Source organism: Miscanthus floridulus, chromosome 5, assembly GCF_019320115.1.
Source record: "Miscanthus floridulus cultivar M001 chromosome 5, ASM1932011v1, whole genome shotgun sequence".
Lineage (NCBI taxonomy): Eukaryota > Viridiplantae > Streptophyta > Magnoliopsida > Poales > Poaceae > Miscanthus > Miscanthus floridulus.
Window position 1 is genome coordinate 1,586,635 of NC_089584.1, and position 27,652 is coordinate 1,614,286.

General features: G+C 48.6%; 1 protein-coding gene and 1 pseudogene across 1 annotated transcript; both read left to right on the forward strand.

The window, feature by feature from the left end:
• Positions 1–13,340: 13,340 nt before the first annotated feature.
• Positions 13,341–26,902, forward strand: LOC136553255 (uncharacterized). Its single transcript, XM_066544638.1, has 15 exons — positions 13,341–13,468; positions 13,680–13,773; positions 13,891–14,005; positions 15,234–15,468; positions 15,589–15,780; positions 15,866–16,186; positions 16,686–16,905; positions 17,195–17,277; positions 22,047–22,119; positions 22,206–22,372; positions 22,461–23,151; positions 23,226–23,434; positions 24,124–24,418; positions 26,058–26,144; positions 26,338–26,902. The coding sequence occupies exons 2-15, from the start codon at positions 13,735–13,737 to the stop codon at positions 26,575–26,577; spliced, it is 2,967 nt and encodes a 988-aa protein (XP_066400735.1). The 5' UTR covers positions 13,341–13,468; positions 13,680–13,734; the 3' UTR covers positions 26,578–26,902.
• Positions 18,996–21,823, forward strand: LOC136455623 (uncharacterized; annotated as a pseudogene).
• Positions 26,903–27,652: the final 750 nt, after the last annotated feature.

Below are 27,652 nucleotides of genomic sequence, written 5' to 3' on the forward strand. Positions count from 1 at the left end.
GGGACCATTCCCCCTATCCATGGTGTTGTGATGGACCCGATAGACACGACCCCGGGCGCCGCCTAGTGGTTTATGCGCACGGGGCACGCGCGTGGTACGCCGAGTGTGCTGGCGTAGTTGGCAGCTGGTGCAGTCGCTGTTGTCGTAGCTCCTCATCGTGCTCCTGTGTGAGCGCGGGGGTCTCCGCACGAGGGTCCGGAGGGATGTTTGTTACCACCGGTGGTTGTCCCAGGGTGTCCGCCATAGCGCACTCTCGGGATGTACGGTGGCTAGGCACCACATCGCCGATGCTGGAGCCATCACTCTCAACATCGTCATCCATGAGGTCGAGGAAACAGGTGAGAGCATAGCTCCCCATTCCCATGAATTCGAACATGAGAGGGGGGCAGCGCCGGCTTCCTTCGGAGCCCCCGGGCGTACGTGTCCATGGGAGACATGAGGCCATAGGGGAACCGATCGCCTAGCAGTCACGGCGGGAACAACGGGGTCCCTCCAGATATTTGGCGGAAGATAGAGAATAGCAAGTAAATAATAGTATGTACATTACTTACAGCGGGGTTTGAGCATAGAGTTTGCTCAGAATAAAGCGTAGATGCCTCATCGTTGAAGTCGTCATGCGTCCCAGAGCCAATGGAGGGCGCCCCTCCGATGGGTGCCGGAACAAGTGCCTCCTCGCGGAGGTGTAGTATGCCGAGCCAGTCGGTGATGAAGTCCAGGCTTCCGAAGAGGAAGGCCTAGGACAGCTTGAATACGGGTGGAACCCACATCCCAATAGGTGAGAGTGCGAAAAACTCCAGTGAGCCGAAGCGAGTCGTATTGCCTAAGCCCGCCATGGCGAGGGTGGTAGAAAAGTGGGCCATCCGATGACCAAAAAGTGTTGAACGTACATCATCTTCCCCACGGACGGCGCCAACTGTCGGTGCAGAAAGTGACCAACACGTAAATATTTGTAGTTTTGCCGTACGTTGCGGTCGGAGGTGGCCTAGCACTCAATGACACATGGTTTATACTAATTCAAGCAATGTGCCCTACGTCCAGTTTGAGTCGGTCGGTGACTTTATTCCTGAGCCTAAGTGCTCGATGTTTGCAGTGGGGTTACAAACGAGAAGGAGGAAGATGGGGTACAAGAGGTCCGGTTGGAAAGGTCGAGAGTGATGGGAGCCCCGCTACAAGCTGAGTGTTCAAGCGTGTGCTTGTGATTCGAACCTAGCGGTTCTGTGGTTGTGAACTAGCGAACTTGGTTGATCTAATGGATCTAGAATGACTTGAACGACCTAAATGTTGGGAGAGAGCGCATCCCCTTTTATAGATAAAGGGGATGGCATTACAAGTGAGAGGGAGAGAGTACATATGCTTCTAAGCCTTGTTGCCCACATCAGTGGGTACAGGATGATGGTAGGTGCCTACAACACTGTTGAGTGTTAGATGCTTGTGGGAGGTCACGTCTTCTTCTTCAGGTATGGCAGATGTCGGTACAGAAAGTAACCAACTAGTAAATATTTTTAGTTTTGCCATACGTTGTGATCGAAGGTGGCCTAGCACTCAATGACACATGGTTTATACTAGTTCAGGCAATATGCCCTACGTCCAGTTTGGGTCGGTTAGTGACTTTATTCCTGAGCCTAGGTGCTCGAAGTTTGCACTGGGGTTACAAACGAGAAGGAGAAAGATGGGGTGTATAAGAGGTCTGGTCGGCTCTGGTCAAAAGGGCCGAGAGCGACAGGAGCTACGCTATGAGCTAAGTGTTCAAGCGTGTGCTTGAGGTCTGAACCTAGTGATTCTGTGGTTGTGAGCTAGTAAACTTGATCGATGTTGATTCACTCAAAAAGACTCTCTTCTTCGTTGGAGGGAGCACATCCCCTTTTATAGATAAAGGGGATGGCTTTACAAGTGAGAGGGTGAGGGTACGTATGCTACTAGGCTTTGTTTGCCCATGCCGACGGGTACAAGATAATGGTAGGCACCCACAACACTGTTGATATCACTGTAGAATGTCAGATGCATATGGAAGGTTGCGTTGCCTTCTTCAGGAATGGCAGATGTCGGTACCTGCAAATATTGTTGATGCTTAGAGGCATGTGAGAAGTTTCACCATGCTCACCCAGTACGGTAAATCTCGGCGCCCACAACACTATTGATGCCCAAAGGCATGTGGGGGGCCTTACCGTATGGGAGTTAATGGCACCCATAATACTATAGAGGGAAATGTCGGTGCCTACAACACTATTTGCGTCAGAGTGGTTGCAGAGTACTATTCCTACAGGCATACAGGATATGGTCCCTGGTATCATGGTTTGACTTATGCGCCTTGCTTTGCTTTCTCCGCTTGTGCCCAAGTCCTTTCTGAGCGGCTGTCCCCGGTCGGATGGCCCTAGTCGGCTCTGGTTGCGCCAGTCAGAGAAGAGCGGTGAACAGGGTTTCTACGCACCCTGGTCGGAGATGCGGGGTCAGAGTTAGAAGTAGTATTTGGGCCAGGCCTTCCGATCGGAGAGGCTGTCCGAAGACGGCTGGAGTCCAAAGTGAGCGCTCCGGTCGGAGAGGTGGGCCGAAGTAATCGACAAGCAGGTGCTGCTCCTCTTTGGCCAGACCTTCCGGTTGGTGACTGGACCGCCCTTTTAGCCTATTGTTTTAGATTCTTGGGCCAGCCCATGAGTCGTGTGCTGTCTGTTCGGGCCGAGCCTTGGTGTGGAAGCCGGTCCCCAAGGGACCTTGGGTTTATGAACCCGACAGGAGCCCCCGAGCCCCCAGACCGATTCGAGCAGAAGCATCTGGGGGATTTTTATCTTGATGGTGGGTGCGCGTGAGCGCACCCGTGGGTGTAGCCCCCGAGCCCTCGGGCGGTTTGGGTGCAACCGTCTAGGGGATGTTCATTAGCGGGCATGTGTGCGTGTGTTTAGTTTGGGACGGAGTTTTGTCAACCAAGGCATTGTTGCGTAGCCATGGCATTTAGTCATTTTAAGAGATTGGGTGAGATGGAGCTTGTGGATCCTAGCATCGATGCGCGCCGTGGGATCGGGTGAGGCAGTTAGTCTAGTTAGTCTAGGATCGGGCGAGGCAACAAGGCGGTGCTCGCGGATCCTGATGGGGCGAGATCGGGGTTGCAGACCTAGGCGTTTTTGGAGCGCAGTCAGAGAATAGCCGGATGGGGCGAGATCGGGGTCACAGACCTAGGTGTTTTTGGAACGCAGTTAGAGCATAGCCGGATGAGGCGAGATTAGGGTTGTAGACCCAGGTGTTTGGAGCGCAGTCGGAGGGGGCGAGTTCAAGGTCGCAGACCCAGGCTTTTTGTGTCTTGAGCCCCTGAGCCCTGTTGGGCCTTAGTAGGGGTCGGTGTGAGTGGTGTGCGTTACCTCATCCTCGGTTCCTCACAACCGAAGGGGTTGAGTTTTGTTGCTTATCCCGATCGCTCGGGCTCGAGTGACGCGCTCGGTGAGTTCGCTAACTGGTATGATCGAGTGGAATCTGGGTTCGTCATTCGTGATAGGGTTGGCATAGCCCTCTTGTGACATTCCACTACTCCTTTACCTACAACCCGGTAGATGCCTAGGTCATTCCGAAGACCGACCCGGGTGGCCTAATGGCCTCCCCTCGATGGAGATTCAGTGGGCTTGGCGAGAGGTTCAGGATCGAACAAGAAGATTGAGATGACCCAGTCTGCTAGACTGGGCGAGGGCCGCACGGGGCTTATCTATGTTTTTCTCCCCTGGCTCTGTTGGTTGCTCATGTCAAATGAGGCAACCGACACTTCGTGATGCAACACGGAGCGTTGTGATGCATTTCGCTGCACGTGCGATGCTTAGTTCCTGAGCCCCCGGGCGGTTGAGGGCCCGAATCGTCTGGGAGGCATGGGCGTATGGAATGAATGCATGTATGGATGTATGAAATGATTATAAGGAAATAGAGGGGGTTGGTAGTGTTCACCTTGATGACTTGAGTGATGGGGTTTGGAGAGCTTCAGTCAAAAATGTCCGACCGAGACCCGTGCTCGTCGTTCGTGATGGAGTCGGCATGGCCTACATGGGGCGTCCCTTCGCTTCCTACCTATGTCTCGGTGTGTCTTTCTGAGCCATTCGATCGACTTGGGAAGCCCGATGGTCTCTGCTGGCGGAGATCCCATTTTGGGTTTTTCCAAGTCCCGCCTGGGGATGCGGAGAGTTGCCTGCATGTGGTGACGCTTTAGTTTTCACGCCTAGTCATGCGATAGTGGTGGGTCATACCCAGGCCATGTTTTGTCTCGCTAGGCGGTGTTTTGTCTGACCTAGCGTTGTTCCATTAGTCAGTGCGCATCCCTTCGGTCAGGGCATGTCCCGTTGTTTCCCATCCGCATTGAATGGGGGAAGGGGGAGAGTTTTTCCACTCTGATCTTTTGCCCTTCTTTGGCTGCCACGTCTCTTCCTTAAATAGGGAGAGGGAGAGGGCTCTCCGTTGCAGTCCTTTGCTAGTTCTCCAACTATTGTTTCTCCTCCTTCTTTCTCATCGAGAGTGCCTGTATGCCACGACAATTCCTAAGTGAGAGAGGGGGTGAGCGAGGGGGAGGACTTATAGATCCTTTCATGAACCTGGAGCATGATGCCAAACTGGAGACTGCCATGGGTGGTGCTGGATTAATCTGCGAGGCTTTCTTCGGGATGGAGCCATGTGTGGATTTTCTCTAGTGGATCTTCACCAGGCGAGCTTTGTCGGAGGGGAAGTTGCTCAGGATCGTGCTAGTGGATGGTTCTACGTCTGTAGCTGCTTAGTTTGGCTAGTTCATAAAGTTTGATGAGATTTCTTCCCACCGTGGCGGCCATACCTTGGTAGCAGTGCCCCCACCTAGGATCTGCCTCGACTACATGAGAATGTTAGGAGCTCCATGCTCTTCTGCTGAGCATCTATGGTTGCAACGCCTTTGAGGTACCCATTGTGCTTGCTGACGTCGAGGGAGCAGAACCGAGCGGGTTCCTTGAGGTACCCGTTGTGCTCGTCGAAGTCGAGGGAGCAGAACCAGGCGGGGCACCAGCGGTTGTGGTTATGTCCGACATCATGTGCCGTGGTTTCTCCTTTGGCATTCAGGCAATGTCGTCGAGCAGCCGTAGTAGTATTTGTAGTAGTAGAAAATGTAATAGTTGAGTTTGTGGGTGAGTCCCCGTGTGAACAATTTTTTGTATCAATGAATACATTAGTCTTTTGTGATAGAACCACGATATCCATTCCTTGTTTTTATCCTAGCATGACTTTCGTTCTTATCCTTTTCTCTCTCTCACCTGCTCATTAGTTCCATTGGTTGTAGCTGTTAAGAGCCTAGGCATGGCCCGCGGGTCTTGGCTACTTGTAATCGTAGGTCATGGCGGGGTGCGTTCGGTTGGGAGTAGGAACAGAGTCACGTAGGGCAATAAAAGGAAATGAATGTGTTTCTGTTCGGGGACAAAGTTGTTTATCATGTGATAGTAAGAAAAAGAGAGGTAATATTTAATATTGTACTCTTGTGGAGCCCCTGAGCGCCCTGGCCTGAAATTGCTTAGGCTGGGGCGCTGTTATAGGAGCATGTGTTTAAAAAAGCAGTCAGACCAAATTTAGGGGAAAACGACGTAGTTGTTCAATGTTCCAGGTGTTGGTGAGAACATTGCCATTGTTGTCCTCTAGTCAGTAGGTGCTCAGTCAGATTACTTCAGTCACCGTATAGGGCCCTTCCCATGGTGGAGAGAGCTTGTGTTTTTCCTTTGTTGATTGGGTCCTCTGGAGTACGAGATCACCGACTTCAAGTATCCTCCCTCTGATCTTCCTTTTGTGGTACCTACGGAGGGTTTGTTTGTAGCGAGCGGAGCGAATGACGGACGTCTCATGGGCCTCTTCGAGCAGGTTGACTGTGTCTTGTTGAGCCTCCACGGCTCAGTCATGGTCAAAAGCCTTCACTCTTGGGGCGCCGTGGTCGAGATTGGAGGGTAATACTGCCTCAGCTCCATAGGCTAGGAAGAAAGGTGTGAACCTTGTGGATCGATTTGGGGTCATTCTTAGGCTCTAGAGGATCATTGGGACCTCTGCAACCCATTGCCCGACATACTTGTGGAGTCGGTCAAAGATGCGTGACTTAAGTCCTTAGAGGACCATGCCATTGGCACGTTCAACCTGACCATTAGTTCGTGGATGTCCGACCGAAGCCCAGTCGATCCTGATGCTGTATCCATCGCTAAAGTCTAGGAACTTCTTTTCGGTGAAGTTAGTCCCATGGTCAGTGATGATACGGTTAGGAACGCCAAACCGGTAGATGATGTCGAGGAAGAATTTGACTACCTCCTCCGAGTGGATGTTGGTGATGGGGACGAAGGACGTGAGCGCCCGGCTGTGCAAGTAGGTGGCCTGGCAGGCAAAGGATCTCTCCATCCTTGAGAACTTTTATGTCGGTACGTACCTTTTCTATTTTTCATTGTGTTGGTTTTTCCTTCGGCCCATTTCTGAGCTTGTCGCTCTTCTTTCAGAGCTAGGTGGAAAGGTGAAGACGCTGGAGCGGGACCTAGAGACGATCAAGGTGACCTTTAGCTAGAATACGAAGGAGCTAGCCAAGTCCCATGAAGAGCGACGTGCTCTCGAGGGGGATCTTGACTAGATCCGCAACGTTGCCTAGCTTGTTGTCTCGGAAGTCTTCGGGTCAGCGCCAAGCACTAGCACGCCTGCCGTCCAGCTAGTGGAGGTCCCGGATGCGGTCTAGGACCTTATTAGGAGCAGGTTGTTCTATAGAGTGTCAGGGTTACTGACTTTGGTGGCGACGCACCACCTAAACTTGGACTTTGCTGCTATCTACACTGGGTATATCGAAGGCTTGAGCATGGAGGACATCCAATCGATCGGGGAGAGCTTGCTGCCGGACGCAAGGTCGGTGGTAGAGCAAGTCTCTGCCTAGTGGGTGATAGACGTCCATCGTGAAGACATGGCCAAAAGTATGCATGGGGAGGACGCTACCCAACCTGTGGACGGTGCAGAGCCTGGGTCAGAGGTGAATGCCGCCCCAGCTTCGACCGAGCCAAATGTCGTGCCGCCGGGGAGTGAGCAGCCCACGCCCTCGTTGGTCACACCGATAGCAGATGCCACCGGGCCGATCTAATAGCTTGTAAAATATAAGTAGTTTAGTGAGTGTAGAAAGTTTAAGTTCATGGGGGAGCCCCTGTGTAAACATTCCTGTGTGCTTAATGACTACGATCTGTTTCATTTTCTATAATGGGGTCACTCCATTCGGGGAAGCTTGTTCCCCTTTTGTTCCTTAGTTTTCCCTTAGCATAATTTTGTTTTTTATTCTTTCTTTCTTGTACCTACCCATTTGTCCCATAGGTTGCGACCTTGGGAGCCCGGGGCGTGGCCCATGAGGCTCGACTGCTCGTAACCGTAGGGAAGGGCGGGGTGCGATCGGTCGGAATGTTTTTAAAGCAAAGCTACGTAAGGAAAATTAAAGGAACAAACTATCCTTTTGGTTGGGCAGAAAGGAATTTCACCATATGATAGTAAACAAAATGGAGAGGTAGTAGTGTATCCTAGTGGAGCCCTAAAAGGTCCTAATGGCTAGAGGGGGGTGAATAGCCTAATAAAAATTTCTACAACAACACTAAACAAAAGGGTTAGACAATTATGAGGTGAAGCAAGTGTTGCGCTAGTCTACTCAAAATGCAAGCCACCTACCACAATTCTAGTTTAGGTAGAATCTATTTACACAATAGCTATGAAGCTACTCTATGTTAATGTGCTCTCAAAGGCTAACTAAAAAGCCACACCAACCAAGCAAGCAAGCTCTCACAACTAACTACACTAAAGAGCTTGACAACTAGTTTGCGGTAATATAAAGGGAGTGATCAAGAAAGTTATACCACCATGTAGATGAATGAACCAATCAATCACAAGAGTGAATAACAATGAAGACCAATCACCTCGGAATCAAAGGATGAACACAATGAATTTTTACCGAGGTTCACTTACTTGCCGGCAAGCTACTCCTCGTTGTGGTGATTCACTCACTTGGAGGTTCACGCGCTAATTGGCATCACATGCCAAACCCTCAATAGGGTGACGCACAATGAACACAAGATGAGGATCACACAAGCCACGAGCAATCCACTAGAGCACCTTTTGGTGCTCCACCGAGGAAAGGTCAAGAACCCCTCACAATCACCACGATCAGAGCCAGAGACAATCACCACCCTCTGCTCGATGATCCATGCTACTCCAAGCCATCTAGGTGGCGGCAACCACCAAGAGTAACAAGTGAATCCCGCAGCGAAACACGAACACCAAGTGCCTCTAGATGCAAACACTCAAGCAATGCACTTGGATTCTCTCCCAATCTCACAAAGATGATGAATCAATGATGGAGAAGAGTGGGAGAGCTTTGGCTAAGCTCACAAGGTTGCTATGTCAATGCAAATGGCCAAGAGAGTGGGCTTGAGCTAGCCATGGGGCTTAAATAGAAGTCCCCACGAAATAGAGCCGTTGTACCCTTCACTGGGCACAGCGCGGGGTGACCAGACGCTCTGGTCCGATCGACCGAACACAGGCCCTCATCGTCTGGTCATGTGATTCACACCATGTGTCCCCAGCTTCAAATACTGTTCATCAGATTTCAACGGTCATCTCCTGACCGGACACTGTGCACAAACTGACCGGACGCTCAACCTCCAATGTCCGGTCGTTTCCAGTAAGGTTCTAGAAACGATATTTCACGACCGGACGTGTCCGGTCATGCTTGACCGGACACAGCCAGTGTATGATCACTTGTTGACTTCATACTGTGTTGTTGGTCAACACGACCGGACATAGCCTTCCAGCATCCGGTCGCTGAGCGACCCAGCGTTCGGTTGTTTGACCGACGCTAGCGTCTTCGCTGTTACAACTGACCGGATGCATTGGTTCCTCTGAGACCAGCGTCCAGTCACTTTGTGACCACCGAGACTAACTCCTCTTCACGTCTATCTTCTTCACCCTTGCTCAAATGTGCCAACCACCAAGTGTATCACCTTGTACACATGTGTTAGCATATTTTCACAAACATTTTCAAGGGTGTTAGCACTCCACTAGATCCTAAATGCATATGCAATGAGTTAGAGCATCTAGTGGCACTTTGATAACCGCATTTTGATACGAGTTTCACCCCTCTTAATAGTATGGCTATCAAACCTAAATATGATCACATAAGTGTCTTGATCATCAAAATAAAATAGTCCCTACAAATTATACCTTTGCCTTGAGCTTTTTGTTTTTCTCTTTCTTCTTTCCAAGTCAAAGCACTTGATCATCACCATGCCATCATTATCATCATGCTATGATCTTCATTTGCTTCACCACTTGGAGTGTGCTACCTATCTTATGATCACTTGATAAACTAGGTTAGCACTTAGGGTTTTATCAATTCACCAAAATCAAACTAGAGCTTTCAAGCCCCCGAGCCGAAAAAGTGTTCGGGTCGAGGTGTTTTTATAGGAGCATATGCTAAGTAAACAATGGTAAGACTGAAACTTAGGGGAAAAAGCGATATAGTTGTTCCAAGCATTCGGAGAGAAGGGCGTCGTTGTCGTTCTTTAGTTGGTAGGCATCCGGTCGGATCACTTCGTCCTTTAGTTGTCCAGATCCTTGCTTGTTATGCCCCCTTTCTCGATCGCTGCTTCTTCGTCTTTTTCTTCCTTTGGCCTGCCAACCTACCGCAGAAGGCGCTTGAGGAGCTGGTAGTCCTTATAGAGGTGTTTTACGAGGTAGTCGTGGTTGGTGCATGGGCTCTCCATGAGCTCGTGGAAGTGGCCCAGAGGGTCCTGCTGGGGCTGTGTGCCCAGATGATCAGCCGTGGCGACCAACGCAGAGTTGGCCGGTCGGTGGCGATTCTTTCTATTCTTTTCCCCCTTTGAGTGGAGGGGCCCTCATCCTGATCCTAGCGCTTGGCCTTGCCCTTGCCCCAGCCTTCGTCGGAGCGTGGCGGGAGCGGCGTTTGTTGGAGGTTTTGGACAAAGGTCCACGGTCCTGGACCATCAGGGCTAGGACTCTGGACACTGCTGCGTGTGTCTTGGTTCGGTCCGAGCCACACGTATATAGGCGGTCGGTGTGGAGCGGTCGTCAAGTCAAGATGAGGTGCCAATGTGGCCTCCTGTGCTGTGCTCGGCGATTGTAGCGGCGATCGGGTGGAGCGACCCATCTGCTGCGTCCCCATTCCCCTGATGGGGAGCAATGATGTGAGTCAGCATTATGATACAGAGCACTCTGCTTGTTGAACAACGGCGGTCTCCACTAGTGCTTGGAGGTTCTGATGGATCGCTTGTTCATGAGGGTCATTTGGCTCGGACAAGCCGCACAGAAGCATTGCCGTGGTGGCGATGTTCTAATTGGCCTATGCGAACTGCGAGGGATCGTTCCCCCTATCCATGGTGTTGTGCTAGACCCGATGGGCGCGACCTCGAGCACCGCTCGCCGGTCTACGCGCATAGGGCGTAATATGGTGCGCCGAGCACGCTGGCGCAGTCGGTGGCTGATGCAGCCACCATTGTCGTAGTTCCTCCCCATGCTCACGTGTGAGCTCGGGGGTCTCCGCATGAGGGTCTAGAGGGGCATGAGTCTGCAAGGACTTCATTACCCTAGGCGGCTATCCCAGAGCGTCCGCCATAGCGCACTCCTGGGACGGACGGTGGCTAGGTGCCATGTCACCGATGCTGGAGCCGTCACTCCCAACATCATCATCCATGAGGTCAAGGAAACAAGTAGGAGCATAGCTTGCCATCCCCATGAATTCAGACGTGAGAGGGGGTGGTGCCGGCATCTTTTGGAGCCCCCGGGCGTCCGCGTCCATGGGGGACACGAGGCCGTAGGGGAACCGGCCGTATGGCAGTCGCGACGGGGACAACAGCATTCCTCCAGGTAATTGGTGGAAGATAGAAAATAGCAAGTAAATAACAGTATATACATTACTCACAGCGGGGTTTGAGCAGAGAGTTTGCTCGAAAAGAAGCGTAGATACCACGTTGTCGAAGTCGTGCGTCCTAGAGTTGATGGAGGGTGCCCCTCCGACAGGTGCTGGGACATGAGCCTCCCCGCAGAGGTGTAGTACGCCGAGTAGGTCGGCGACGAAGTCCAGGCTTCCGAAGAGGAAGGCCTGGGATGACTCAAAGATGGGGGTAGCCCACATCCCAATAGGTGAGAGTGCGGAAAACTCCAGCGAGCCAAAGTGAATCGTATCGCCTGAGCCCACCACGACGAGGGTGGCGGAAAAGTGAGCCATCCGATGACAAAAAAGTGTTGAACGTACAACGTTTTCCCCACGAACGGTGCCAACTGTCGGTACAGAAAGTGACCAACTAGTAAATATTTATAGTTTTGCTGTATGTTGTGATCGGAGGTGGCCTAGCACTCAATGACACAGGGTTTATACTGGTTCAGGCAACGTGCTCTACATCCAGTTTGGGTCGGTCAGTGACTTTATTCCTGAGCCTAGGTATTCAAAATTTGCAGCGGGGTTACAAACGAGAAGGAAAAAGATGGGGTGTACAAGAGGTCTGGTCGGCTCTGGTCGGAAGGGCTGAGAGTGACAGGAGCTACGCTATGAGCTAAGTGTTCAAGCGTGTGCTTGAGGTCTGAATCCGGTGGTTCTATGGTTGTGAGCTAGTGAACTTGATCGATGTTGATTCACTCAAAAAGATTCTTCTTCGTTGGAGGGAGCGCTGGGGATGGCTTTACAAGTGAGAGGGTGAGGGTACGTATGCTACTGGGCTTTGTTTGCCCATGCCGATAAGTACAAGGTAATGATAGGCGCCCACAATACTGTTGATGTCACTGTAGAATGTCAGATGCATGTGAGAGATTACGTTGCCTTCTTCAGGAATGGCAGATGTCGGTACCTGCAAACACTGCTGATGCTTAGAGGCATGTGAGAAGTTTCACCATATTCACCCGGTACGGTAAATCCCGGCGCCCACAACACTATCGATGCCTAGAGATATGTGGGGGGTCTTACCGTATGGGAGTTAATGGCGCCCACAATACTGTAGAGGAAAATGTCGGTGCCTATAATACTGTTTGCATCAGGGCGGTTGCAGAGTAATGTTCCTGCAGGCGTACATGGTATGGTCCCTGGTATCATGGTTTGACTTGTGCGCCCTGTTTTCCTTTCTCCGCTTGTCCCCTGGTCCTTTCCGAGCGAGCGTCCCTAGTTGGATGGCCCCAGTCGACTCTGGTTACACCAGTCGAAGAAGCAGGGTCGGAGTCAGAAGTAGTGTTTGGGCCAGACCTTCTGATCGGAGAGGCCGTCCGGAGGCGGCTGGAGTCTAAAGTGAGCACTTCGGTCGGAGAGGTGGGCCAAAGTAGTCGACGAGCGGGTGCTGCTCCTCTTCGGCCAGACCTTCCGGTTGGTGACTAGACCACCCTTTCGGCCTGTTGTTTTAGATTCTTGGGTCGGCCCACGAGTTGCGTGCTGTCTGTTTGGGCCGAGCCTTGGCGTGGAAGCCGGTCCCCGTGGGACCCCGGGTTTATGAACCCGACAACAGATGTCGATACCTGTTATACTGTTGACGCCCAGAGGCATGTGAGGGGTTTTACCATGTTCGCCCGGTATGGTAAATACCGACGCCCACAACACTGTTGATGTCTAGAGGCATGTAGGGGGAGCCTTACCGTATGGGAGTTAATGACGCCCATAATATTGTAGGAAAAAATGTCGGTGCATACAACACTGTTTGGACTCTATCGTGCCCGGGAGGTTGCATAGTACGGTTTTTGTAGGTGTACAGGGTACGGTCCCTAGTATTATAGTTTGACTTGGGTTCCATGCCTTACTTTCTCCGTCCGTTTCCTAGCCCTTACCAAGCGGGCGTCTCGGTCGGTGGGTCTCGGTCGGCTCTGATCGCGCCAGTCAGAGAAGAGCAGTGAGCAGGGGTTCGGTGCACCCCCGGTCGAAGACGCGGGTCAGAGTCGGAAGTGGTGTTTGGCCAAGCCTTCCGGTCGGAGGGGCCGTCCGGAGGCGGACTGGAGGCCGAAGCGAGCGCTCCGGTCGGAGAGGTGGGCCAGAGTCGGAAACGGACGTCGTTCCTTCTCGGTCAGGCCTTCCGGTCGGTGATCAGATCGTCCCTCTGGCCTATCGTTTAGGTACTTGGGCCGGCCCATGAGTTACACGTTTGTTTGCAACGTCGTCTGCTGGACCGAACCTTCGTTGGGAAGCCGGTCCACGAGGGACCCCGACTCTATAAACGCGACAAAACCTAACTTCTCAATCACCTTAAAAACAACTAAATCTAAATAATAATATTTTTGATATACAATCTCGCGCCATTTAATTTTAACTATAAAAAACATTAATAATAGACTATATATATATATATTTTTTTTTCCAAGTTTTCTCCGCCTTCGTCCTCGAACCCAAACACCCAGCCACCAAACAAATCTCAAATCTACCTCGCTCTCCCTCCCTCTCTCTCCCTGGGGAGGGTCCCTCCCCTGCAACGCCGGCGCCCTCTGCTCCCGCGGCCATGGCACCAAGGTGAGTTTTTCTTTTCCCTCTCCTCCCAGTCAGAGCCCCTCCCTCCGCCCAGCGCCGTCGCCTTCGTGTTCGCTACCCCTTTTTTCTCCACCGTTTTTACCATCTCAGTCTTCGCTGTGCTGTGTTCCATGGTCTTGCCGAATTCCTTTCCCTCTTCAACCCGGTCTCGGCGCTGCCAGTTTGATTCCCGTTTCTTCTTTACGCGGTGCAGATAGGTGGTCTCATAGTTCGTCTTTCCGTTCCGGCCCAATTCGCGGAGGCGCGGCATGGCCGCTCCGTCGCAGATTGTGCAGTTCAACTGCAAGGTGTGATCCCGGTGCTGCCCCTCTTTTACGCGGTTTGATTTGGGAGGCAACCGTCGCAATGTGCTGCGAAGTTACTGTTCTATGAATGGGGTGTTTTTGGTTGTGTGTGTGTTACAGGAGATGGAGGACAAGCTCAAGAGGCTGGCCCTCAAAGTGAGCCATCATGAGGACAACATTAGGTTCCTCAAATCCCAACTCAATGCCGTCGAAGAGGCATGCATCGACCTGGGAAGTAAGTTGTTAATTTGTTCGGCCCTTCAGTTCAGTTGCAGTAGCTTTGTGCCTTCTCGGCTATGTAAATTCTTATTTCACAAAATGCTGACTTATGACATCATGTGGACTAATTATGATTTCAAGTAGTAGCTATGGACTGCGATGCATGGATTTTGACTACACCATGACAGAGTTCGGTTTTACTTGTTATCTCCGTACATACTTATTTGAAATGAAATTGCGATGGGCGTAGATAGGTGGGAGGCTGGGTGCATAGATCATAGTCGAAGGAGGTTGGAGGGCGAGGGACGGGAGCCTTACGGCGTCCTGTCTTTGCTACTGGCGGCTAGGGCAGCAGGGGCGCACCCCAAGTAATCAAATGGGAATAATTCCTTAGGGCGTCTTCAACGGTAATTGTCGGTAGCTAGCGATTTGGAAACCACGTCATTGCGTGGACCCTACAAGTAAACATTTTTATTTACTCCATCTCTGCAACTGCTTTTGTCTCTCACCTAGGAACAGGGCACAGGCGGGAGATTGTGTCAGCGTCGTCTCGTTTTGTGAGCGAGACTAGCAAGGAAGTAGTCTCTAGCGAGATTGGTTTTGTGATTTCTCTTGCCTCCACGTCAGACCAAGCTAGCGACATCACCCCTTGTTGTGGACGCCCTTATAGATATGGAACTTTCCCTCACTTCCTTCCTAAGCAAACTCAATAACCATATCTATTCTATCTCTAATTTCCTAATTGGAACTGGAGCTGGACTTTCCAGAGAGGGTGGACGCCTGCCTTTTGGCCGTCCCCCTTGCTGGACGTGTGCCCTCCTGATGGAGGCGCCGCTCAAAGGCCTTGCCAGCCTATGTCCTAATTTGGGCTCTTTTGGGCCCAGCCTGACAGAAATCGTCTGAAGAGAATTGACAATCTTCAAAATGTAAATAACATTCTTGTGAACGGATGATGTCCCAAAAATATATAGATGAGTAATGCAGCATTTCATATGTTTTATAAGAATTTCTCTCTGACAATAGATAATTTTATGCTTTGAACAACATTATGCAAAGAGTGTAAAAATCATTTTGGAAGTCGGACTATATTCACATTAGCCTTGTTGACCACCTTTCCTTTTGGTTCCTACTGTTAACACTCTGATGGACTGTGCTTGACTGATGAAAGAAGTCCACACTCCACAATTCCGGACATTATTTCGCAATGCCTCTATAAGTGTACTGAACCTACAACTTTTTCTCAGTTAAACTTGGGAATTACCATTCATCCATGGCCGCTGTTGCGAATAATGATACTTCTGCTCAAGAGGCTGAACAGCGTACCATCCGAAGTATACTTAATCAGGACAAGACAGCAGCTGGGATTATATGCCAATTGAAAGTCCGTCATCATGAACTAGCATCTAAGATGCCACTGATGAAAGATATCCTTGGTTTTGTGGCTACATTGGGAAAAGTAAATAATGACAACCTCAGCAGGTCAAATTTTCTTCTTTGTTCCGTGTGAGATTTTTAGCGCCTTAATTGGCACCAAGTTAATTGAAATGATATGTTTGTTCTTATTTTGCCTTTTTTCATCTTGTTTTAATTTTATTGTAGGCTTCTCACAGAGTACTTGGGAATGGATAATATGCTTGCTCTTGTTTGCAAGACTTATGATGGTGTTAAGGGTCTTGAGAAATATGACAAGGATGGCATCATTGATAAGACCAGCGGCGTTCATGGACTTGGTCGCTCTGTTGGAAAATTTCTGGATGGAAGATTTACTGTCTTTTGTCTTGAAAACTTGAGGTACATCTTTTCATATATTTACCACCTTCTCTTTTAGGATCAACTGGATGAGCACTTTAATATTATGCATTATTAAATGCTGCAGGCCATTTTCTGGTGATGTCAACATTGACGATCCGCAGAGAAAGCTTATTTTACATAGACCAAGGTTGCCTGGAGGGGAGTCTCCTCCTGGTTTTCTGGATTTTGCAGTAAATATGATCCATCTGGACCGAGCACACTTGAGTTGCCTCACAGCCAGTGGCCATGGTCTTAGGGAAACTTTGTTTTACACTTTGTTTTCCCATTTACAAGTTTATAAGACTAGAGCTGACATCCAAAGTGCTCTTCCTCTAATAAAAGATGGTGCTGTTTCTCTAGATGGTGGTATGCTGAGACCCAATGGCTCATTCTGCCTTGGCGATAGGTATGCGATTTATCCGTTTACATGTCTTGGTAGTGTCAATTGATCATGCATTTTTTGAGTTTTGCTCATTCTCCTGATTATTGTGTACTGTACTATGTAAAGTAATACATCATGAGACTTTTCATAAGCTCATTCTATCAGACACTTGTTACACTTAATCATGAAATTGTAATGCTCGATGCACGTTAATTAGTTTCTGTAAATTGTAAAACTTTGCTGTCATAAAAACGAAACAAATGGTGTAATTACTTTTTCTCTTTATCACCTATTTTTATGAGGTCTGAACTATTGATTTCGTATGTTCTAAAGAAGAATGTCAGTCTTTATTCAGTTATCTTACCTGGTTTGTTTATTTACCTCATGCAGTTTTATTGCTTTGTTTGGACCGTTGTTGTTGCTAACCTTTTACACCTTTTTTTCCCTTTATAATTTATGTTCACACATGCTAATCAAGCTATATTTCATTTGTTTAATAAATAACTATAAATGGCTTTTGCAGCAAAAATCTTGAAGTGAAATTTCCTGTAAACATTGAGGTTTCAAGTTTACCTGAAAATATTGCTGAAATGGAGGAGCAAGTTAAACTTAAGAATTGGGAGAAGGAAAGGGTTCTTGAAGATATGAAAAGGGAGGAGGATTTGCTGAAACAAGTTAAGGAATTATACAGGAAGCAGAAGCAAGAGCTCATGGATTATCTCTCTCATCCTGCAGTGACACAGGTATGTATACATGAACGATTTATTCCCTTTAGAACCTAAGGTACTTCATATTTAGTGATGCAATGGAATATCTACGCATATACTAGTGTAACATAGCTTCCTGTGCATTAGGCCAAATTTCTTGCAAATCTGGATAACATTTGATGATATAAGTAATTTTTTTTTGAACAAACGGGCACAATTGTGCCTATTTCATTGATAGAGAAGGGTATTTTTTTCCTGTTATTATCCATACGTAGAAGGATGAACTGTACTGTAACTTGACCTGCTGTATTTTCTCTTCTGGCAGACGTCGCGTGATTTGCCAACAACTCATTCACCCGCTACTCCTGGAAGTAATCCATTTGGAGCCAAGCCCTCCCAGAAGCGCTGGTATTAGAAACATTTGGTGGCGTCCCTATTTTGTTGGGGCTCTTGCATGCTCTGGCATCATGCTTGAAGCACGACGTAACTACCTTTTGCCACGATCTTGACGTTAGTTTATGGATCCAATTTTTTATAATTTGGCCCTTTTTTTTTAAAGAAAATTTACGTTTGGCCCCCCGGGAGACGTAAACACATCTTTGGACCCTGAGGGTCGGCGCTAGGACTCATGGCGCCGAGGTAACACGTCTCGGCACCATAGATCTTGGCGCCGAGGTGCCTGGACGAGCACAGCAGGGCAGCCTAGGTGGCGTTGACGTGGTCGGGGTACCTCGGCGTCAGAATACATGGCGCCGAGCTCGGCGCCACAGATCTTGGCGCCGAGGTGCCTGGCCGAGCACAGCAGGGCAGCCTAGGTGGCGTTGACGTGGCCGGTACCTCGGCGCCAGAATACATGGCGCCGAGGTACCGGATAACCATGTGTGGCTGCAGCTCTCTCTCGCGCGCTCTCTCCCTCTCTCGCTCTCTCTCTCTCTCCCTCTCATCGCCGCCAGCTAGCCTCGCCGTCGCCCGTGCCTCCTCCGCCGGCTGCCGCCCGCTCCACCGCTCGCCGTCCCCTGCGCGTCGGTCGCCTCCTCGTCCCTCTCCTCTCCTCCTCCACCGCCACCGACGGTGCCCGCCACGCAGCGGCAGGCCACGTCCGCCTCTGACACGCCGTCGCCTCCTCCCCCTCCGGCGCTGCGGCACTACCACCGGCATCGTAGGCACCGGCCACCGCCCCTGCCCCAGCCCCCGCCGCCCAGGTGCCCGCTAGCTGGCTGCGTCTGCCTTCGACGCGCCGTCCCCTCCTCCCCCGCCGGCATAGCGGCACCGCCCCAGCCCTAGCCCCAGCCCCTGTGGTGCGGTGTTGCCGGTGCCTTCCCTCGGCGCCGACGAGGCCTGCGCAGTGGCAGATGAGGCCTTCCAGAGGTACACATCGCCGAGCTTGAGGAGAGGCGACGTCGGGGTGGCCGTCGTGTGGTTCAGGAATGACCTCCGAGTTCTTGATAACAAGGCGGTTCTGCGCGCGTGGGCGGCTTCCGAGGTGGTCCTGCCGGTGTACTTCGTCAATCCGAGGGCGGACGGGAGGAGGAGCGACCCGGCGGTTGGCTAGCTCGTCGGTGCGGCTTGCGACGGCCACCTGGTGTACCGCCACACTGGAGTGGAGCAGGAGCTGAGGAGCGGCGACGAAGCAGACAACCCCAGCAGCAAGCCGGCAGGCAAGCAGCGAGGTAGTTCACTAATCTTACTTGCAGCAGCCTTGCGTACTGGTAGCCATATGGTAGAAAACTAGGAACATAGGATTGTACTAGCACATTGGTAGTACATTGCACATTGATGTGACAAACTAGGAACGCACATTGGTAGCTATGTGGTAGGAATGCAAATTTGTAAAATTCGCAAGCAATTAGTAATTTGTAAAGATATTTTCTTCAGAGTGAATGAAGATGATATAATAGACTTTTGTGGCTGCTAGGAAGCATAAGCCCAACATCGAGAATAGTATTGTTGTCTTATTTGAACTATCCTAGATTGTTAGTTCTATTCTACAGATGATGTGCTATTACAGTTATTTAGTGATTTAGTGATGTAATTTAGTTAGCTAATTTAGGTAGATATTTATTTAGTTAATTTAGATAGATAGTTAGATAGTTAGGTACTTTAGTTATATAGGTAGTACTTGTAGTAGATGTAGTTAGATAGATAGGTGGTTTAGATTAGATATTTATTTAGGTAGAGAGTCGGAAACTTTTATATGTATGTAATTTAGTTATACCCATATTAGTTAAACCCGTAATAACTTTGGTGTTGTGCATATCAACTAGATGGACAACGTAGTCACCCTGTATCATGGAGGAAGTGTGGAGGAAGATGAGTTTGGGAATGTCAGTTTTGTTGGAATGCAAATGGTGCCAGTGATATTCGATGATCGACCATTGTTTTCTGAGTTGTTTGGTAGGGCTCGTGATGAGCTTAAATGCAATTCAAATGAAGATGCCATCTTAGTTGAGGGGATATTTCACCTTAGCAGGTCAGGGACAATTTTGAGGTGGTCGGTCCCAATTTCATCAGAGGCTCAATGGGACAAAACTGTCATGAATGAGTTTCAATGTTTGGATTTGGTTGTGCGGAAGTTGTCCAATGATCCCACCCCTCATGGGTATTCACCCCCTAATGGTCATTCATCCCCTTATGGGTTGTCGTCAGCACCAGAGAATCCGGCACCCTCTGAGCCTCTGTTACCCAACCGTGAGGTGGATGTGGAAGATGTGGTTGTGGTGCCCGATGCTCAATTCGCCCCGAATGAGGTTGGTGTATGTCCTGGTGTCCGTGCAGAATGTGGGACTGATGATGTTGTTGGTGCCCCTTAGGAGATCCCTTTGACCCAGAATCATCCTAGTAAGTGATTTAGTAACACTTTTGCTTTCCTTATTCTTTGTTCATTCCATTCCTTTGTCTCAATGCTATCCATATTTGTGCTTTACATGTAGGAGACAATCCTGATAATGATGGTTGTGCTCCTATTCCTCCATCAACCAACGTGGACCCAGGGTTTATGGCCTCTAACAGTGTAGATGTTGATATTGCGGATGATGAGGAGCCTTATGGCACAGCAAGGGCCGTTGATTCTGATGATGACCGCCCAATTGCAGCTTTGAGCGAACAAGAAATGGAGCTCATCAGACGCTTGTGTCCGGATCGTGATCCACTGGTTCATGAATTCAGCGACCTTAGTCATTCTCAACATGCTTATGGAGAAGGAAGAAATGACGAGCTGCTAGAGGCTCCTGAGGCCGATGACAGCGTGGAAATTCAGAAGGGCATGGTCTTCAAGGACTTGCCCACCTTAAGAAGGTGGCTACAGGAATATTCTGTGAGACGTAAGAGACTATTCAAGGTGAGGCACTCCTATGTGGAGCGTCGTTACACGGTGGTATGCGAGATGACAGATTGCAATTGGAGGGTCTATGCTCGCAAACAGAAGGCCACAGAGAAATTCAAGATCACCAAAATTGTAGGTCCACACACTTGTGCTCAGACAGATCTAAAACAGAAGCATAGACAGTTGATCTCTACCCTCATTGCCAGAAAGTTATACACAACTTTGAAGGGTCAGCCCAACTTGAAGGTCAGGATAATTATGGAGATGACTAAGGAGATATTTAAGTATGACATAAAGTATGAGAAAGCATGGAGGGCAAAACAATGGGCCTGGAAGATGATATATGGGGACTGGGAAGAGGGGTACGAAGAGTTGCCTGCAATGTTCAATGCAATGAAAGCAGCAAATCCAGGCATGCATTACGTGTATATCCCGAAGCCGAATGAATGGAAGGACGGGAGGCAAATATTCTTTCGTGCATTCTGGTGCTTTCCTCAGTGCGTCGAGGCCTTCAGGCACTGTCGTCCAGTGTTATCCATTGATGGCACTTTTCTGCTTGGCAAGTACATGGCCACACTTTTGGTAGCCATTTCATGTGACGCAGACAACACATTGGTTCCTTTGGCTTTCGCTTTGGTGGAGAGGGAGAGCAAAGATAGCTTGGGATGGTTCTTGCGGCTTGTTAGGATACATGTCGTTGGCCCTCATAGGGAGGTTGGTGTCATATCTGATAGACACCAGGGCATACTTAGGGCCGTACAGGAGCAGATTCCGGGGTATGCACCTTTGCACCACCGTTGGTGCACTCGACACCTTGCCGAGAATTTACTTCGGAAGGATGGTACGAAGAACAACTTTCCTCTATTTGAGGAGGTTGCTCGCATGCTTGAGGTGCCGTTCTTCGAGGAGAAGTTGGAGCAGCTAAAAACGGCAACAAATGCAGAAGGTAGGCAGTGGCTGAGAGGATTGATGAGAGAACCTGAGAAATAGACGAGAGCCTACGACGATGGTGGATGGAGGTACGAGTTTCAGACTAGCAACATGGCGGAGTCATTTAATAGTGTACTCAAGGGTATACGTGCCATGCGCGTCAATGCCATTGTATCATTCACCTTTTATAGGCTAGTTGCATGGTTTAACGAGAGACACGCTCAAGTAATGGCACTACAGAGTAATAATCAGAAATGGGCACCTAAACCTAAGAAGCATCTTGACAAGGCAAAGAAAAGGGCTGCCACAAATGACGTCGATTGCTTTGACCACAGCACTGGCAAGTACCAGGTCACAGAAAGGGGTGGTACAACGTCCGATGGTGAGGTCTGGCCATCAAGGAGTTATATTGTGGTACTTAGTAATTTCTCATGCGGATGTGGGAAAACCAGGCAGTACCACTTTCCTTGTTCTCATTATGTTACAGCATCTCATCATCGCAACTTTGCCTACGAGACCCAGATACCGTGGGAGTTCAGTGTTGTCAGCCTTGTACAAACTTGGTCTCCCCGTTTCGAGCCTTTCCTAGATGAGGGTCGGTGGCCACCTTACACTGGGCCGAAATACATCGCGGATCCAGGTACATGTTGGGACAAACGTGGAACCCGGAAGAGGACGAGGCACAAGGTGGTCATGGACTAGGTTTCCGGTAGAACGAGGCGAGGGAGAGCAACCCCCTTTCTTACTGACCCCGAGCAGAATCAATGTGGCAAATGTGTTAGGCTTGGGCATAATTCACGTACATGCCATTGGCCGCTTAGTCAGATGAAAATAATTAATGTTTCACATGCATGTTTACTAGTACTAAAAAGTTATTTATTTGTTCATATAAAACTAATCTGTACTTTCTCATTATATTTTGTAGGATGGAGCCGTTCCACCTGCTGGAGCCGTACTATGAGGAGAACCACCGAGGACGACTCACCGCTGAGGGGGAGGTAACGACTTTACTTTTGCTTGTTATTTTTCCTCTACATATGTACTTGTGTTCACGAATTAATCTAATAATTTCTATTCTTTGCAGGAACTGTACCCTCTTCGTCCTCGAACCCACGATAAGTTCGAGGACATGCGGTATGACGACAGGTACACTTCTCTCCTTGAGAGGGCTGGACTTGACGTTGTATCGTTCCAGGTTCGCCGTGGGTTGCCTGCCTTCAACCCCGCGGCGATCTCAGCTCTAGTCGACAGGTACCATAAGTATGAACTGATCCACTTCCATTAATATTTTTGGTTCTTGATGTGCATATAACCGTAGTACTTCTTCCTTGTTTTGTAGATGGAGGCCGGAGACTCATAGCTTCCACCTACCTTGCGGTGAGATGACTGTTACTCTTCAGGACACGCAGAAGTTCCTGGGTGTCCGTATAAGTGGCCGCCCAGTTATCGGCAACTGCACTGCTGCTGGTTGGAGAGGTAGAGTGGAGCTCTTCCTTGGAAGAGAGCTTCCTCCAGAGACACCGAGTACCCGCTCCTCTGGAGTACTCATTAGTTGGCTGAGGCAGAACTTTGGTCAGTGTCCTGATCATGCAGACGAGCAGACAGTTGCCTACTACTGCAGGGCATGGATCATGCACCTTTTTGGTTGTGTTCTGTTCCCCGACGGGACGGGAGACACCGCGTCATGGATGTACCTGCCCTGTCTTACTGACTGGCACACGACGGGGGGTTACAGCTGGGGTTCCGCAGTGCTGGGGTACTTGTACCGGCAGCTTTGCGAGGCGTGCCGCCGGAGTTCGCCGAACTCTTCATTAGGAGGATGTGTTTACCTGCTTCAGCTTTGGATGTGGTCTCGTCTACCGGTCGGTCGGCCCAAAGTTCTTGATCCTCGTCCCTGGTTCGAGGTGCATGGCCTTCGATGTCGGCCGACGTATGCCTTCCTTTGGGACCAGGTTAAGGGTCCCTTCGCCCGGAGTAAACGCGCCTACATCGAGTTCGCGAACGAGCTCGACATACTCACGCCAGGGCTGGTGAGTTAGCTGCATTTCACATAATAATTTGTTTTTCCGATGTAAGCACTACTTGACTAAAGAATCAAATGCAGGTTAATTGGGAGCCGTACGACGACGAACAGTACGAGCACATTGGGTTCAGCATCATGTGCAAGATGGACGAAGACCTGTACCTGATGCGGTGCCCGTTGATCTGTTTCTACGCGGTTGAGTTCCACCTGCCACACCGGGTTGCACGCCAATTTGGGTTGAGGCAGGAGTGGCCCGTGGAGCCGTTCTCGACGTCAATAGACTTGCACAAGTAAGCGTCTTTGAACTGCTGTATACTTTATTGAATATTATGACGTGCACACATGCCAAGTTCTGAATACAGTAAATGAGGTCACTGTCTTTTCTAAAAGAAGATGAAACTACTACCTTCATCCCTTCTCCACGCCATGAACGGCAAGTAACACATACTGTGTATATGTTCTCAAGCAGTTCATTGAAACGTGGATGATTTTTAAATGGCTCAAAAACCTCTTGTCGATGCAATACATACCTCATTGATTATTTCCAGGACAATTCTTAAGAAATCTGTATATATGTGAAGCTCTGTAGACTGCAAAAATAAATAATTATTTAGAAAAAGAAGAGAAACATGAGAAATGATGAAGATGACATCATGGAACAAAATAAATGTAGACTACCATATCATCTGCGATGTTGTCTGCTTCCATCTGATCAGAAATAACTTTCAGAGACTTGTCATTTTTTAACTCAGCTAGTTTGGCATACCTATTGCATGGTACATAGAAACAAGCAAGATTAAAGGTTTGCTAAAGATCAGATGGAGATATCAATTGCACTTTGGCTTGAGATGTTTGTCTTTTTTCTGTACTTATGGATGTGAGGGTCACTTTCAACTAGTTATAGTGTCTGCTCTCCAATTTTGTTATGATATCCTGTTGAAGCCTATAAGTTTGCAATTTCATTTCTGTCACCCTACAGGATCGATCGTCGGAAACAAAAGAAGGAGACGGACTTTAAGACCTTGCACCGTGACTACATCGACCATTGGGAAAACTTTCATGAGAACTTGTATGAGAATGACCAGCCCCACACGAACGAGAACTTCAGAGCGTACCTATCTTGGTACAGACGGGCAACAAGGACCAAGCTGAAGGTGCAATGGATCCAAACAGACTATGCCGACATTGAGTCTTCCGACGATGAACAAACGTCTTACGACCTTGCGACGAGGGCCGGGACACAGGTGGAGCCTGCGCCGATCCTGGACCGAGTGGTAATGTCAACTATAACCCCATCATTTAAATACCATTGCAACTGGCATGCATAATGATGCACATATCAAGCACATGTAGATCTGTTTGAGATCATGTAGGTCCATTCAAATGCGAGCCACTATAGATATTGACGAGGAGGCTAATGGGCAGTTGAGTAAGAATGAAAATCTGGGTAGTTGAAATTACTAGGTCAAAATGCAAACTGAATTTGATAACTGAAATTAGAAGGTTTTTAGCGCTGTAGTTGCGGCAACACCATGGCGTAATGCTTGAGTGGCAAGCAATGAGGACCTAGTAGACAAACATGCTAATGCACCAGCCACACTTTCTCTCTAGCCTTTTTGACTTTGCTGGGTGTTCATCGACGGCTTGGCAAGGCACAGCAGTCCTTGCAATCTGTCTGTCTCTGTTCTTCCTTTTTCGTCTCTTCGCTTCCATTCCAGCAATGATGGTGATTTCTTTCAATGCTTCCAGTTGAGCAAATGAACTCAAATGCGCATGCTCTCCTTCGTTTTGGATGTAAGAACTCGGAGCTGTATTTACAGGACTTCGAAGTTTGAACGGGCCCAAACATTGTTAACTCAGTTGTCATTTGGTACATTGTTACTAGCTCCGATCACAAATGTATATATAAGCAAAAGCAGGAGTCTTGACTGGCGAGTGGCGAGCAATGAAATTGCATATGCTCGCGTGTGCTTATGCTTGGATGATGCCGTTGTCAGTGATGAGCCCGTTGCCGCGCGCACCTAGGCGCGGCCGTCAAATGTGCAAGCTCTTGTTGGAGTTGGCTTGCGTTTTTTTTAGGGGTAGGACCGTAGCAGCACGGACGGTTGAGAGGAGGAATAGGTATATTGGGATGGGATGGGATGCACTTGGGCCGAACAGGACAACACTGTTTTTAGTAATTCTAGTAGTCATAGCTAGCAAAATGTGTCACTGTTAATGTCTAATTTGCTCTACTAAGAAGTATTAAGTAGTATATTGTACGCAGGACCGAGATTATTTTTTTCATAACTTAGTATTGAGTAGTATGAAGGGCGGGCCTGGTGCAAGCGGTAGAGTCTTACCGCCTGTGACCGGAAGGTCCCGGGTTCGAGTCGCGGTCTCCTCGCATTGCACAGGTGAGGGTAAGGCTTGCCACTGACACCTTTCCCCAGACCCCGCACAGAGCGGGAGCTCTCTGCACTGGGTACGCCCCTTTTTTTTTTAGTATTGAGTAGTATTGGAGCAAAACGGCTGACTTCAGCATTCATAATTCTTGCTTGTGATGTATAGATAGATCAGCACTCATTTCAGAGATAAAACAGCTTAGTATGTTCAATCCATTATTTCCACTAATCAAGGGAGGAAGATGTTTGTGAAATTAAGTGTGAAAATGGATGAAAGCATGGAGCTGATTGGAATATTTCCTGGGTTACAAGTACATCGTTATAGGAAATCTAATGCATATATTTCAGTTTTCAATTTTAGTTACTAATTTCAGTTTTCTTATAATTATGAAGTTTTCAAAATTTCAGCAACCTTCTAATTTCAGTTATCAAGTTCAATTTGCATTTTGAACTAGTAATTTCAATATCAAAATGTCAGTAAGATTCTAATTTCATATTTTAAGCACATTAATATTTGTTTTTTTTGCAGGGCAACGCGTTGAGGCAATCTGTGATTGAGATCGAACAGTTTCCAAGGACAGGCGTGGACGAGCACATACTAAACAGTTTTCTTGGAGTAAGTCGACACTAGCCCTCTTTTTGTTTTATGCTTAAGTAAGTTGTTTGAACTAGTGGTTTTCTACTTAATATCTCACTGCTCAAGCATGACATCTAGCATAACGGAGGTAGTATGATGATATGGTATTCATTTGAATAATAACTTATCTGTATGCACTCAACAGCTTACTAATTGCATCTTTGCATGACAGAGGCTAGCACGTAGGCTGCGGCGTGCTGCAGCTCGTTGTGGTTGTGGTACTAGCGTTGCGATGGACGTACACTGGCCACACGCACGACAATGGGACACACCTGTAGGCCTCGGTACTTCTTCTCACGGAGGTACTAGTGCTACGACTGTGGACACTTTTCAAAGCCATTTAGACGAGGATGACGAGGAAGACAACGAGGAGGCCGAGGAGCGTGGTTATGATGAGCTTGCCGAGTCTTAGCTCTAGGACGCTCCTTCGACTCAGCCAGACACTAGAAACGAGACGACGCCGTCCGCCTTGCAAGTACACATCAGACACCAGCGCTCTTGGCCACAAGGGTAAGGGTAAGGCTAGGAGGCAGTGACGACGACTTATAGGTTAAGACTATGCTACCAACTTAGATTCGATGTCACAACTATTTGGGCTGCATGGACTTTGCTTATTTTGCATGTGTGGAGATTTAGAAAGTATGTAGTTACTTTCCTATAACTATTTGGGACTGTATGGACATTGTGGACTATTTGGACTATGCAGGATATGATATGTTGATTGTTATATTCGATGTGATTGTATTGTGCTCTTTGGATGATTAAATGTTTGGATTATATAATGATGTCTCTGTTTGTAACCGTGGATACTCCTGAAACAAGAGAATTTTTTGCGAATTTTTTACGTGAATCATTAATTATACTACACTGTTAAAAAGGCACAAATGTAGTACACAGATTAAATATAAATTCATTAGAACGTGTATAGTCCAATCGTATCGTACAAACAATGAAAATAGACTTTTCAGTCACTCGCCTGCCCCCGTACAGGCTCGCCTTGGGCCCAACCTTGACCAGGTGCTTCTTATCGCCTCTCAAATGTCCGTGGCATGTGTATTCCGGAAGAATAGTACACCTATAGGAATGGTAGTTTGCTCCAGATAGAAAGGCATGCAAGGAAGCATAACTCTACTCCATCATCCATCTTATTACTGTTTGATCAAGGGCTGAGGTGAAAAGACACACGGATTGCTGACATGGCACATTGAGAGGCCTCTATTCCTTCTCTCAATCTATAAATAACCTCTCACTCCCTCTCATTCACACACACAAGGAAGAAGATCACTCCTCAGTATTTTCTTTCGTTGCAGTACCAATGTCTGAAGGGTCGTCCAAAGGGAGAGGAAAGAGGAATGGAACTACCATTATGTGGGAGGATTCTCTTGGTCCCGATTTCTTTGAGAAAGCTCTTTATGAGAGGTTTCCAGTTGAGAGCAAAAGTGATTTCATCAAAGAGGCACCACTGAGAGGATACGATGAACGAAAAG

Bases quoted from the DNA above. Each gene is read 5' to 3' on its own strand.
- LOC136553255 (XM_066544638.1), top strand. From the start codon at position 13,735: ATGGCCGCTCCGTCGCAGATTGTGCAGTTCAACTGCAAG. The intron at 15,781-15,865 runs GTACATCTTTTC...TAAATGCTGCAG, and splicing joins TTTTGTCTTGAAAACTTGAG to GCCATTTTCTGGTGATGTCA. The intron at 22,120-22,205 runs GTAACGACTTTA...TATTCTTTGCAG, and splicing joins GACTCACCGCTGAGGGGGAG to GAACTGTACCCTCTTCGTCC.